The sequence below is a fragment of the Leucoraja erinacea genome, chromosome 28 (genome assembly GCF_028641065.1).
Source record: "Leucoraja erinacea ecotype New England chromosome 28, Leri_hhj_1, whole genome shotgun sequence".
NCBI classification, from domain to species: Eukaryota; Metazoa; Chordata; class Chondrichthyes; order Rajiformes; family Rajidae; genus Leucoraja; species Leucoraja erinaceus.
Genome location: NC_073404.1, coordinates 3235457 through 3246072, shown reverse-complemented (window position 1 = coordinate 3246072; position 10616 = coordinate 3235457). Strand labels below are relative to the sequence as shown.

General features: G+C 46.5%; 1 protein-coding gene across 1 annotated transcript; it reads right to left on the bottom strand.

Moving 5' to 3' along the window:
• Positions 1-397: 397 nt before the first annotated feature.
• Positions 398-9364, bottom strand: gemin4 (gem (nuclear organelle) associated protein 4). Its single transcript, XM_055657533.1, is given in 4 exon segments — positions 398-1425; positions 1427-4461; positions 7679-7776; positions 9240-9364. Coding segments are annotated over 3 exon segments (3279 nt in total). The 5' UTR covers positions 7689-7776; positions 9240-9364; the 3' UTR covers positions 398-1191.
• Between the last annotated feature and the right edge of the window lie 1252 nt (positions 9365-10616).

The following is a 10616-nucleotide window of genomic DNA, read 5'->3' as shown; positions in this document are numbered from 1 at the left end:
AGCTAGGGTACTGTCCGATTCACCTCTACCCCATTGTCGACATTGGACTTTGTCTGTGGAACTGGTGCGCTACAATGCTGAGAACTATATCCTGCACTCCTTTGCTCTATTCTTCCCCTTTGCTCTACCTATTGTATTGAGTTTGATTTGAGTGCATTTACATTTAGTATTATCTGATCGGACAGCATGCAAAACAAAGCTTTCCACTGTATCTCGATACACGTGACAATATAATAAACCTAAACTTTTCACTGTTTTAGTCTATTAAATACTTTTTAATTCCCATTTATGCTGACAACTAATCTTTTCCTATGCAATCTCATTGCCTGTCTTGCATAGTTGTTAGAGATATAGTGTGTAAACAGGCCCTTCGGCCCACTGAGTCCGCACCAACCATCGATCACTCATACACTAGTTCCATGTTACCCCAATTTCACATCCAACACACTAGGGACAATTTACAGAAGACTTACAAACCCGCATGTCTTTGGGACATGGCAGGAAACCGGAGCGCAACGCGGTCACAGGGAGAACGTAAACTCCATGCAGACAGCACCCGTAGTTAGGATGGAATCCCAGTGTGTGGCACTGTATGGCAGCAACAGTAGAGATGCTGCCTTATGCCAGAGAGTATTGTTCACTGGCAACATTTTCCGTTTCTATACTTTCAAAGAACTAATCAGACCTAGAGAGAACAGAGTGTAGAAACAAAATAACTGCAGGTGCTGGTTTATACCAAAGATAGTACAAAGTGCTGGAGTAACTCAGCGGGTCAGGCAGCATCTCTGGAGAAAAAGGATTGGCGACGTTTTGGGTTAGGACCCTTAAGACTTCAGACTTTTTCAGAAGGGATCCCGATGTGAAAAATCTCCTATCCATGCTGGCTGACCCGCTGAGGTACTCCAGTACTTTGTGTCTATCTCGAGAAAACAGAGCAAAGGCAAAGCAAGGATTTTAATTAGACGCCAAAAAAAAAAATCAAAGGTTTATTTTATTTGAATAGAATGAAAAACTCCTTCAGCAATGTGATACACTTGTTATCAATGTTAACTGGAACCGCAGATACTGGTTTACACCGCAGCTAACACAAGATGCTGGAGTAACTCGGCCACTCAGGCAGCATCTCTGGAGGAACGGAACAGGTGATGTTTCGGGTCGAGACCCTTCTTCAGTCTTCAGGCAATGTTCAGTTTAACAAATTTTACTGATTTTCTGCAACAATATTGACCGCTGTTCTTCACTGACCAGATTCTCAGCTATGGAATGGAGGAAGTGCTTTTCATTGGCCTTGTTCAATAGCCCGCTAGTGGAGGTATTGGCCGACATCAGAGTCTCGTACTGTGAGAGCAGCTCCAGAGATACGTAGTACAGGGAATCAGAGGTCCCAGGGGGCATCATGACCATTATGTGAATGACGTGACAAAAAAAGCTGCATGATTACAAAGAGGGCCTCCTGGTTTGCGTCCAGGTTCTGAGCTCCCAGTCCTTTGAGCTTGCACTTCACGGACTCCAAGATGTCCGACATGCTGCTGGCACACTGCCTTGCCACGTGCGTCCACCCCGCGGGCGGCAGCCAGTTGGAACAGCCGTGGCTGCAGATGAGCTGGAAGGCTCGGAGAAGAAGCTGAGAGAACTGCAGGTGATGTGCAAAGGGCTGCAGGTTGAGAAGCGGCAGGTAGTGGACGTATTCCAGGGTAAACGGCACGTGAAGCAACTCCCGTTGGAGGAGGCTCCTCACAATGTGGTTGAGGCGCTTCCACTCGCTGGAACTGCACCAAGGAAGGAGCTGAATCAGTGCGACCAGAAAGCCCTTGCTGAACATGTTGACCTCCTCCACGTTCTTGGAGTCTATTATTAGATGGGAGAGCATCTGGTCCATCATGTGTGTAGAAGCACTGCAGCACTCCATCCAGGCCAGCAGCCCCGTGCCTGGACCATACTGTGGAAGGTTCAGTGGTGACCAGCCATCATCCGAGAGGTCGCACACCTCAAACAGTGTGGCAGGCACCTCGAACTTAAAATGTCCGCCAAAGATGCTCTTCAAGCAAAGGCGTACAGTCCAGTCCAACTGTTCGGCTTTCCTGTACAGCCAATGTACAGAGGTTGACCATGTCTCTGGGTTTACGGAAATGATCTGTTCGACAGCATCGCAGACCATTTCCAACGTCTGCGTGAGGAGACTCTTCGTTTCTATGGAAACGCGAGTAGACATATCGGCACTGTCCTCCTCCCAGCACAAGATGCACCTGTCCAGGAGCTGCGAGAGAGCAAAGACGAGAGGGAACGGGCAACAGGCCAGGAGCCAGTGCTCCTTGGTCCCATCATCAGTCACGGGCATTTTTAGAGCCCTGTTGAGAAGCTTGAGGGGAAACACGATATTAGAGTCACCTCCGGTCAGGTAAGGAAGAACAAATATCTTTACGACCTGGGCGGGCTGGAGAAGTGGGCGTGGAAGTTCTGGATCGATCATCTCTCCTGGTTCCATCAGAGATGTCAGGAACTCGAGGAACTGATTCTCCGCCTTGGCGGTGGCAAGGCTGTCGACGGTGGTTTCCAAGAGACACACGGCCAAGATGTTTATCCCTTCCGAGGACCGGTCGTCTTCATGAGACAGCGCTGGTAGATTCTTCAGGATCTGGCTAAATAGCCGATGAGCTCCCAGATTCACAGCAGCCAAGTGGCACATCTTCTGCAGGGTGGTCTCGGGATTGAGAAAAGCAACCCTTACGACGGCAGTGACTGCCTTATCAATACTATTTACAGTCTCACTCTGGGTAATACAATTGAAGACCATGTTCACCTCTTCTTCGAACCACTCCTTCATAGCCCCTCCATCTCGGCAGAGTCCTTGGCCTCCGTAGGCATGCAGCACCCCCAAAAGAGCTTTGTTTTTGTCCAAGAGGGGGAGAGCAGACAGACAATCCAAAACCACATTCTTGAATCGTTTGACCTCTGACTGGGCAGTGGCAGTGCAGGATGACCTGTCTTTAAGTATCCCAGCTAACTTCAAAACTACATCAGTGCTCCGAAAAACCTCTCCGTTTCTCTCCAGGCAATTAAGCCACCCACTCTCGGCAAAAGCCCAACCGGGAGTTGACGCAAATATTTCACACACTTCCGCATGCCTTTCCATTCTATTGTTAATTATGGCAAAAGCCACAGACATCTTCACTTTATCAACAGTAGCAGCATCATCCAACGATACGTAGGAGTCACACTTCCGCACAAAGGAGCATGAACTCAGTATGAAATCAGACAGAATTTCCTTTGTATTTTGAGGTATCATGTCGCCATTTTGAATTAATGGACTGACTTGATTTAGGCATTTCAAACTTTCCACCGTTCTATACAGAGCAAGGCTTCTCCTCTCAATGTTGGTGTCTTTCTTCGATTCAGTCTGAATTTCAGGTGCCCATGACCGGAAGATTTCTGCAAGTAATTCAATCCCTTGAGCTAATTCACCCTGTGGCAATTGGAAAGCGGACTTTTGGTATGGGGCTCCCAGCTCCCTCTCTGCGTTCTTTACAATCCGTACAAAGTTCTCTGCAACTGGAAGTGTTTGGGCTTTAGGATTACCTAATACAATCAGTTCAGACAGTTTCTGCAAATAAACCTCAGCAGAATGCTCAATGGCACCGTCAGAAAGGAGTGACTTGCGTAAGGTATCCGTCAACTTTGTTATAGCAGAGCATTTATAATCATAAGGTGTGACACGAGCTTTCATTTTTCTAAGTCCATGGAGAAATAGGCAAGGAATGGACAGGTTACTTAAAGATCCAGGGGAACTAATGGAAGGGAGCAGCGACACATCGGGATCTAGTCTGATTCTTTTGGACGAACGGCAGAATACATCGGACGCACGTGCGAGGTATTTTTTAACCTCGTCGCCAAATGTTCTAACAATTTCATCCCTCGGCCCTTCGTACAGCTTCAGTGCTTCCCACCACACGTCGAGAAAGGTGGCCACATCTTCATCAGTAGTCCCATCAAGGACATGGTCCACAAAGCGGGTCACCTCCAGGTGGCACGTGCCTGCTGGCAACGCAGAGAGCAATTCCACAAAGACTTCGGAAGCCCCCAAGGACTTTACCAGCTCAAATAAGACGGTGTGATTTATGTCTGGAATCATGCTTTCTGCTGGAAAGAAGAGGTCTTCCTTCCATCTCTGGTCACTCTCAGTATCCACCTTCTCCTTCACATTAGGTTCATTTGAGGTGGGGTTTAGCAGCTTTGCCCACACATATGCAAGCACTTTCTTCTGCCACAACCTAGTTTCTCCAGGACCCTGCACCACACCAGCCTCACCGGCACAGATCTCACGCACAGCATTAACTATCGGCTTTCCCAGAGTTGCCCAGTCAGATTTCTTCATTTCCAAAAGCTTTGCTGGTTCAGTTCTCTTCTGAGCCAAGAGAAAGCCACCATGGAGGACAGCCATCTTCTCACAACAAACCCAAGATCCTAAAACAACAGAAAAAGCAATAACTCCAATGCTCATGACTGTGCCAAGTAAATTAAGAGAACTGCATTTAACTCTCCCATTTAAAGAAATAAAAGCATCCCAACGTGGCTCATCAAAATATGACATTAAGTTTCATAAATTTCCTGATTTTTTTGGGTGAAGATCTAAACGTTACATTCGAGTTTAGAAGGGTGAGAGGGGACCCCATTGAAATGTACCAAATAATGAAAGGCCTGGAGTGGATGTGGAGAGGATGTTCCCATTAGTAGGAGAGTCTAGGACCATAGGTCATAGCCTCAGAATAAAAGGACCCACCTTTAGAAATGAGATGAGGAGGAATTTCTTTAGTCAGAGGGTGGAATTCATTGCCACAGACAGCTGTGGAAGCCAAGTCAATGGATATTTTTAAGGTGCGAATTGATGGATTCTTGATTTCTAAGTGTGTCAGGGGTTATGGGGAGAAGGCAGGAGAATGGGTTGAGAGGGAAAGATAGATCAGCCATGATTGAATGGCAGTGTAAACTAGATGGGCCTAATTCTGCTCCTAGAACTAATGAACTTATTAGAGTGGACTTTTATTTGACAAAAATGAACCATTATTCCTAAGAGAAGAAACGTCAACTAAAATAGCATTCAATATTTAATTAACATTTTGATGCATCATATCTATTCTTTATTATTTGCATGAAGATTATATTTTCAAACCATTAGAGTAGTTTTTATGTACCAATTGGTTCCTCATTCAATTCTTTACATCCTTCTCTGAACTTGCTTTCCCGTTTATCTTAGTTATCATCCACAAATTTGATTGCAATACCTTCAGTCCCTTCGTCTGGGAAGTAATTAATATGGATGGTAAATAACTGAGAACTCAACACTGGTTAAAAGTTGGTTTAACCCCACTTTGTCTTTTGCTGCACAACCTAACTTTACAAAGTTAGCAGTGCCAGCACAGTGGCGCAGCGGTAGAATTGCTGCCTTACAGCACCAGAGACCCAGGTTCGATCCTGACCTCGGGTGCTGTCTGTACAGTTTGCACGTTCTCCCTGTGACCACGTTCTCCGGTTTCCTCCCACATTCCATGGACGTGCAGGTTTGTAGATTAATCGGCTTCTGTAAATTGTCCCTCGTGTGTAGGATAGAATTAGTGTACAGGTGTTCGCTGGACAGTGTGGATTCAGTAGGCCAAAGGTCATAATTTTGTCGCTGTTTCTCTAAACTAAATTTACAATCACTCAAATCCTATCACTACCCTTTTCCACCATTAGTAAACAGGCCCATTTCATCACTCTTGGTATTCAACGCTCCCGGGTACTGATTCCAGCTGTCAGTGTGGAGTTTAGCATTCAGCAAACTTGTTGTTTTCAGCAGTATGATTTAGAGTTACGAATGCAACAACACACGACCAGCAATCACCTCCTATCTATCAGGTTTGTAGATTTGGTAACTGCAGGAACAGGTGCGAGAAGGAGTAGAAGGATGTTTCTCTAAACTAAATTTTTATCCTATCACTACCCTTTTCCACCATTAGTAAACAGGCCCATTTCAGTCTGGAGTTTAGCATTCAGTTAGCAGTATGATTTAGAGTTTAGTTTGCAGGGCGAGAAGGATTATTATCACGTGTACAGAGGTACAGTGAAAAGCTTTTATTATTGCATGCTATCCAGTCAGTGGACAGACCATGCATGATTATAATCAAGCTGTCCACAGATAGATACAGGATAAAGGGAATAACGTTTAGTGCAAGATACAGTCTAGTAAAGTCCAATTAGGTTAGAGATGCGGCATGGAAACAGGCCTTTCGGCCCACCAAGTCCGTACCGACCAGCGACCTCATACACTAGCACTATCCTACACACTAGAGACAATTTACACATTACAGAAGCATATTAACCTACAAACCTGTACGTCTTTGGAGTGTGGGAGGCAACTGGAGCTTCCCGGAGAAAACCCACGCGGTCACAGGGAGAACATACAAGCTCCGTACAGACACCTTCGATAGTCAGGATGGAACCCGGGGCTCTGGCACTATAAGGCAGCAACTCTACCGCATGTGTTGCCCTGATTAAAGATAGTCCGAAGGTCTCCTATGAGGTAGGTCAGGACTGGTCACTAGTTGGTGATAGGGTGGTTCAGTTGCCTGAAAACAGCTGGGAAGAAACTGTGCCAGCAAGTAGGGAGTGAATGCAAAATGAAAATTATTCTTTGAAGTGGGAAGGACTAAATTAAAACGACAAAGCAAAAAAGGGCACAATGTTAAATATATTTTACATTTGAAATGGATTATTTTCAACCAACAGTTTTTTTAAATAGGAGCCAAAATCAGACGCTCCCAACAAATACCTCCTAGAACCCAGTAGTATGAATATTGATTTCTCTTACTTTGTAACTCTTGCTTTCCCTCTCTCTCCGTCCCTCCCCCACCTAGTTCTCCGACTAGTTTCAGTCCTCCTGATTAATTTTACTGATCGAATGCCTCGTTGTCAACTTTCCCTCAGCCAACAATGAACCATTCTACAATTCCTTGATCATTGTTCGCTTTGATCTGTCCTTTTCACACCTTACATTCTCTTTGTACCCTTTCATATCTTTACTATCCCTCTCCCCTGACTCTCAGTCTGAAGAAGGGTCTCAACCTAAAACGTGACCTATCCATATTCTCCAAAGATGTTTCCTGCCCTACTGAGTTACTCCAGCATTTTGTGTCTTCTACAATGCACTACAGGTCCACCACCGATTATCTGACATCCAGAGTTTTGCTGGATTATCTGTTTTGCCTGACCGACAGAGGTCATGGCTTGAGGGAGACGAGATACTGGCCCGCAAAGTTGGCCTTGGAAGTCGGCTATGGGAACGGATCTGCCAGCTCTGGCCGGGCTGGAGATCCAGAGATACAAATTCGACCAGCTGATTGGCGTGGAAGTCCCTGTGAGGTTGAGATTGGCCGCCTCACCCAGCCTAGGCAACATATTTTCAGGGGGACATCCAGGGAATGATTTTGTCTGGATTAAAGGAGTACCAGATCACTGGTTGCTGGAAAATCGGTGGTTTAGCTATATTAATATATTCACTAAACAGAACATTTGCTTTCTCCAACCTCCCAATAACGACAGACGTTACTTTCAGTGCTTAACCATCCCTAGGTATGCATCAGTTAAAGCTGCAGAGGAATCAATAACAAAACATGGTCCAAACGAAAACAGAAGTTAAACTCACCCCACTCCATCTTCAGAGATTATTTTATCAACACTCAACAAAAACCAATGCCTGATGGTTTGATCAAAGAGATGATTAGCATCGCATAATGTCCAAACCTTCAAAAAAAAATGGTAAAGTGTGACACAAGAATTTAAAAATTAAATAAAAAAACAAAACTTCTTCCGCTAACATTTAATTTAAAATAACTGTATCCCTTATAAAACACATCAGCATTTAAAAGGCTTAGTTACACTGCCTCTAGATTTTACTTTATAGATACTGCGTGGAAACAGGCCCTTCGTCCCACCGAATCCCCGCCCGACCAGCCATCACCCCGTACACTGGGACTATCCCACACACTAGGGACAATTTACAATTAATAGAAGCCAATTAACCTACAAACCTGTAAGATTTTGGTGTGTGGGAGAAAACCGGAGCACCCAGAGAAAACCCACGCAATCACAGAGAGAATGTGCAAACTCCATACAGACAGCACCCATGGTCAGGTTTGAACCCGGGTCTCTGCCACTGTAAGGCAGAGGTGCTGCTGCGCCACTGTACCGCCCCTCTTATTTCAATTCAAAGCTATTTCTAAAGAGAGCATTAGTATAAAGTCCAGCACCAAGATTGACCTAAAAGAGTGTGAGATAGGTGGAGAGCAAAGGATTTACAAAATTTAGCTGACAGCCATAACACGCAGTTGAAGAAGGCATATGGCATTCAGGCATTCATAGGCCAGAGCATATACAAATGGAGCATATACATGTGGCAACATTACTGAACAATGATGACACCACACTTGGAGTATTGTGTGAAGTTCTTATTGCACTATAGTTATACAGTACAGAAGCAGGCCCTTCGGCCCGACATGTCATGCCGACCAAGATAGTCCATCTACACTAGTCCCACCTGCCGACATTTGGTGTATTTCCCGTTAAACCTGTCCATGTACTAGTCCAACGGATATGAAGGGGTGGGATAGAGATGGAGGGTGGGGAGAGGGTGTTGAGAAAGAGAGTTGAGAGAGACAGAGGGGTGAGAAATGGAGGCATGAGAGAGAAGGGTGAGAGAGAGAAAGTGGGATGGGAAAGAGATTAGAGGCATGAGTGAGATCAAGTGAGGGTGAGAGAGTGGAGGATGAGAGAAAGAAAGAGCATGGACGCATGAGAGATGGGGGGCTGAGAGGGCGGGGAGAGGGTTAATTGATACATGAGAGATGGGGATGAGAAAGAATGAGGGACGAGATAAATTGAGGCACGAAAGAGAGAGGGGGGGCAATGAGAATGAAACGATGAGGGTGAAGAGTGGCGAGGGGTGAGGATGAGGGGTATGTGAGCTGCCAGTCAACCTCGCCACCACTGTAGTGGAGTGAATCTGTCCCCATTCACAACGCTGTGAGGGGGCAGTGCCTCTCAGTCACGACCCTCCACGACCGGCCACGACCACCCAATGTCATGGCCTGGCCCCGTGAGAGGGTGAACGCCGCCGGGCCCGACCTCCTTCCCTCGCCCCACCTCCCTGACCCACTCTCTCTCCTCCCTCACCTCCCTCTCCTTCCCTCCTTCCCTCCTTCCCTCACCGGTAATGCCGCGCTCCTCCCGCCATCAACCGGGCAACAGGCGGCCGAGCTCTGCCTCACTGCTGCCCCCCCTGGCCCGGCTGATCACTGCACTGCTGCCATGGGAACTAGACCCACTACTGCCCCCCGGCAGCGCTGATCACCGAGTCCTCCCACTTAGTCCTCCCAGCGGTCAACACAAAAGATTATAGAGGCTCCTCTATAATATTTGGTCAACACATAGAAAGCTGACTCGCTGCTGCCCCCCCTGGCCCGGCTGATCACCGAGTCCTCCCACTCAGTCCTCCAGCGGTCAACACATAGAAAGCTGACTCGCTGCTGCCCCCCCTGGCCCAGCTGATCACTGCATTGCTGCCATGGGAAATCGACTCACTGCTGCCCCCTCCCGGCAGCGCTGATCACCGAGTCCTCCCACTGAATCTTTGGCCATCAATGTGGTGCTGCCTCCGGAAAGCGACACGCTGCTGCCCCCTAGCCTGGCTGAGTACTCAGTCCTCCTGCTGGCAATTCAAGGCAAATATACTGCTGGCAATTCAAGGCAAAGATCCTAGAGGATCTTTGATTCAAGGTGTCTCAGGACTATACATCTGGTTTGGTCAGGCAGCATCTCTGGAGAACATGGATAGGTGACGCTTTGGGTTTCAACCCTTCTTCAATCCCCTAGCCTAGGAGTCATATTTTACGTTTCTCATCTCTTTACATACTTGTATTTCCTTTTTATCTCTGGTTTTTATCTTTGTCCAACCATCTGCCTATAGAAACCCCCCTCACCTCTATCCACCTATCACTTACCAGGCTATGTCCTGCCCCCATCTCTCTTCTAACTTTCTCCCATCGCCTACACTCGGCGCCCGACCCAAAACATCACCTATCCATGGACTCCAGAAATGCTGCCTGACCAACTCAGTTCAGATTCAGATTCAGATTCAGATTCAATTTTAATTGTCATTGTCAGTGTACAGTACAGAGACAACGAAATGCATTTTACTCCAGCATCTTTGTCTGTTTTGTAGTGAGAAGTGTACAGCTTACAGGAAAAATTACAATCTTTAATTCTGTGATTCTCTCAGGGGGAAGATGGAACCAGACAAGGTTTTGGGATTATTCCCGATCTTACCAAAACTAAACTGCAGATTTGGGACTGTGGAGATACAGCGCCCTTTCGGCCCACCAAGTCTGTGCCAACCAGCGATCATCGCAAAACAGCGACTAGTTTAGTGACGGCAGAGTTGAGTATGTGGAACAGAGACCATGATGACACGAGATCATCGTCTATTTTTCAAATCTATTCATCAAAGTCATATTTCTCTTCAGCACATTTCCGAGCTCACAAGCTGGTCTCGGCAAGTTCTGGCATTGTGGGGGCTTTCATTAAAC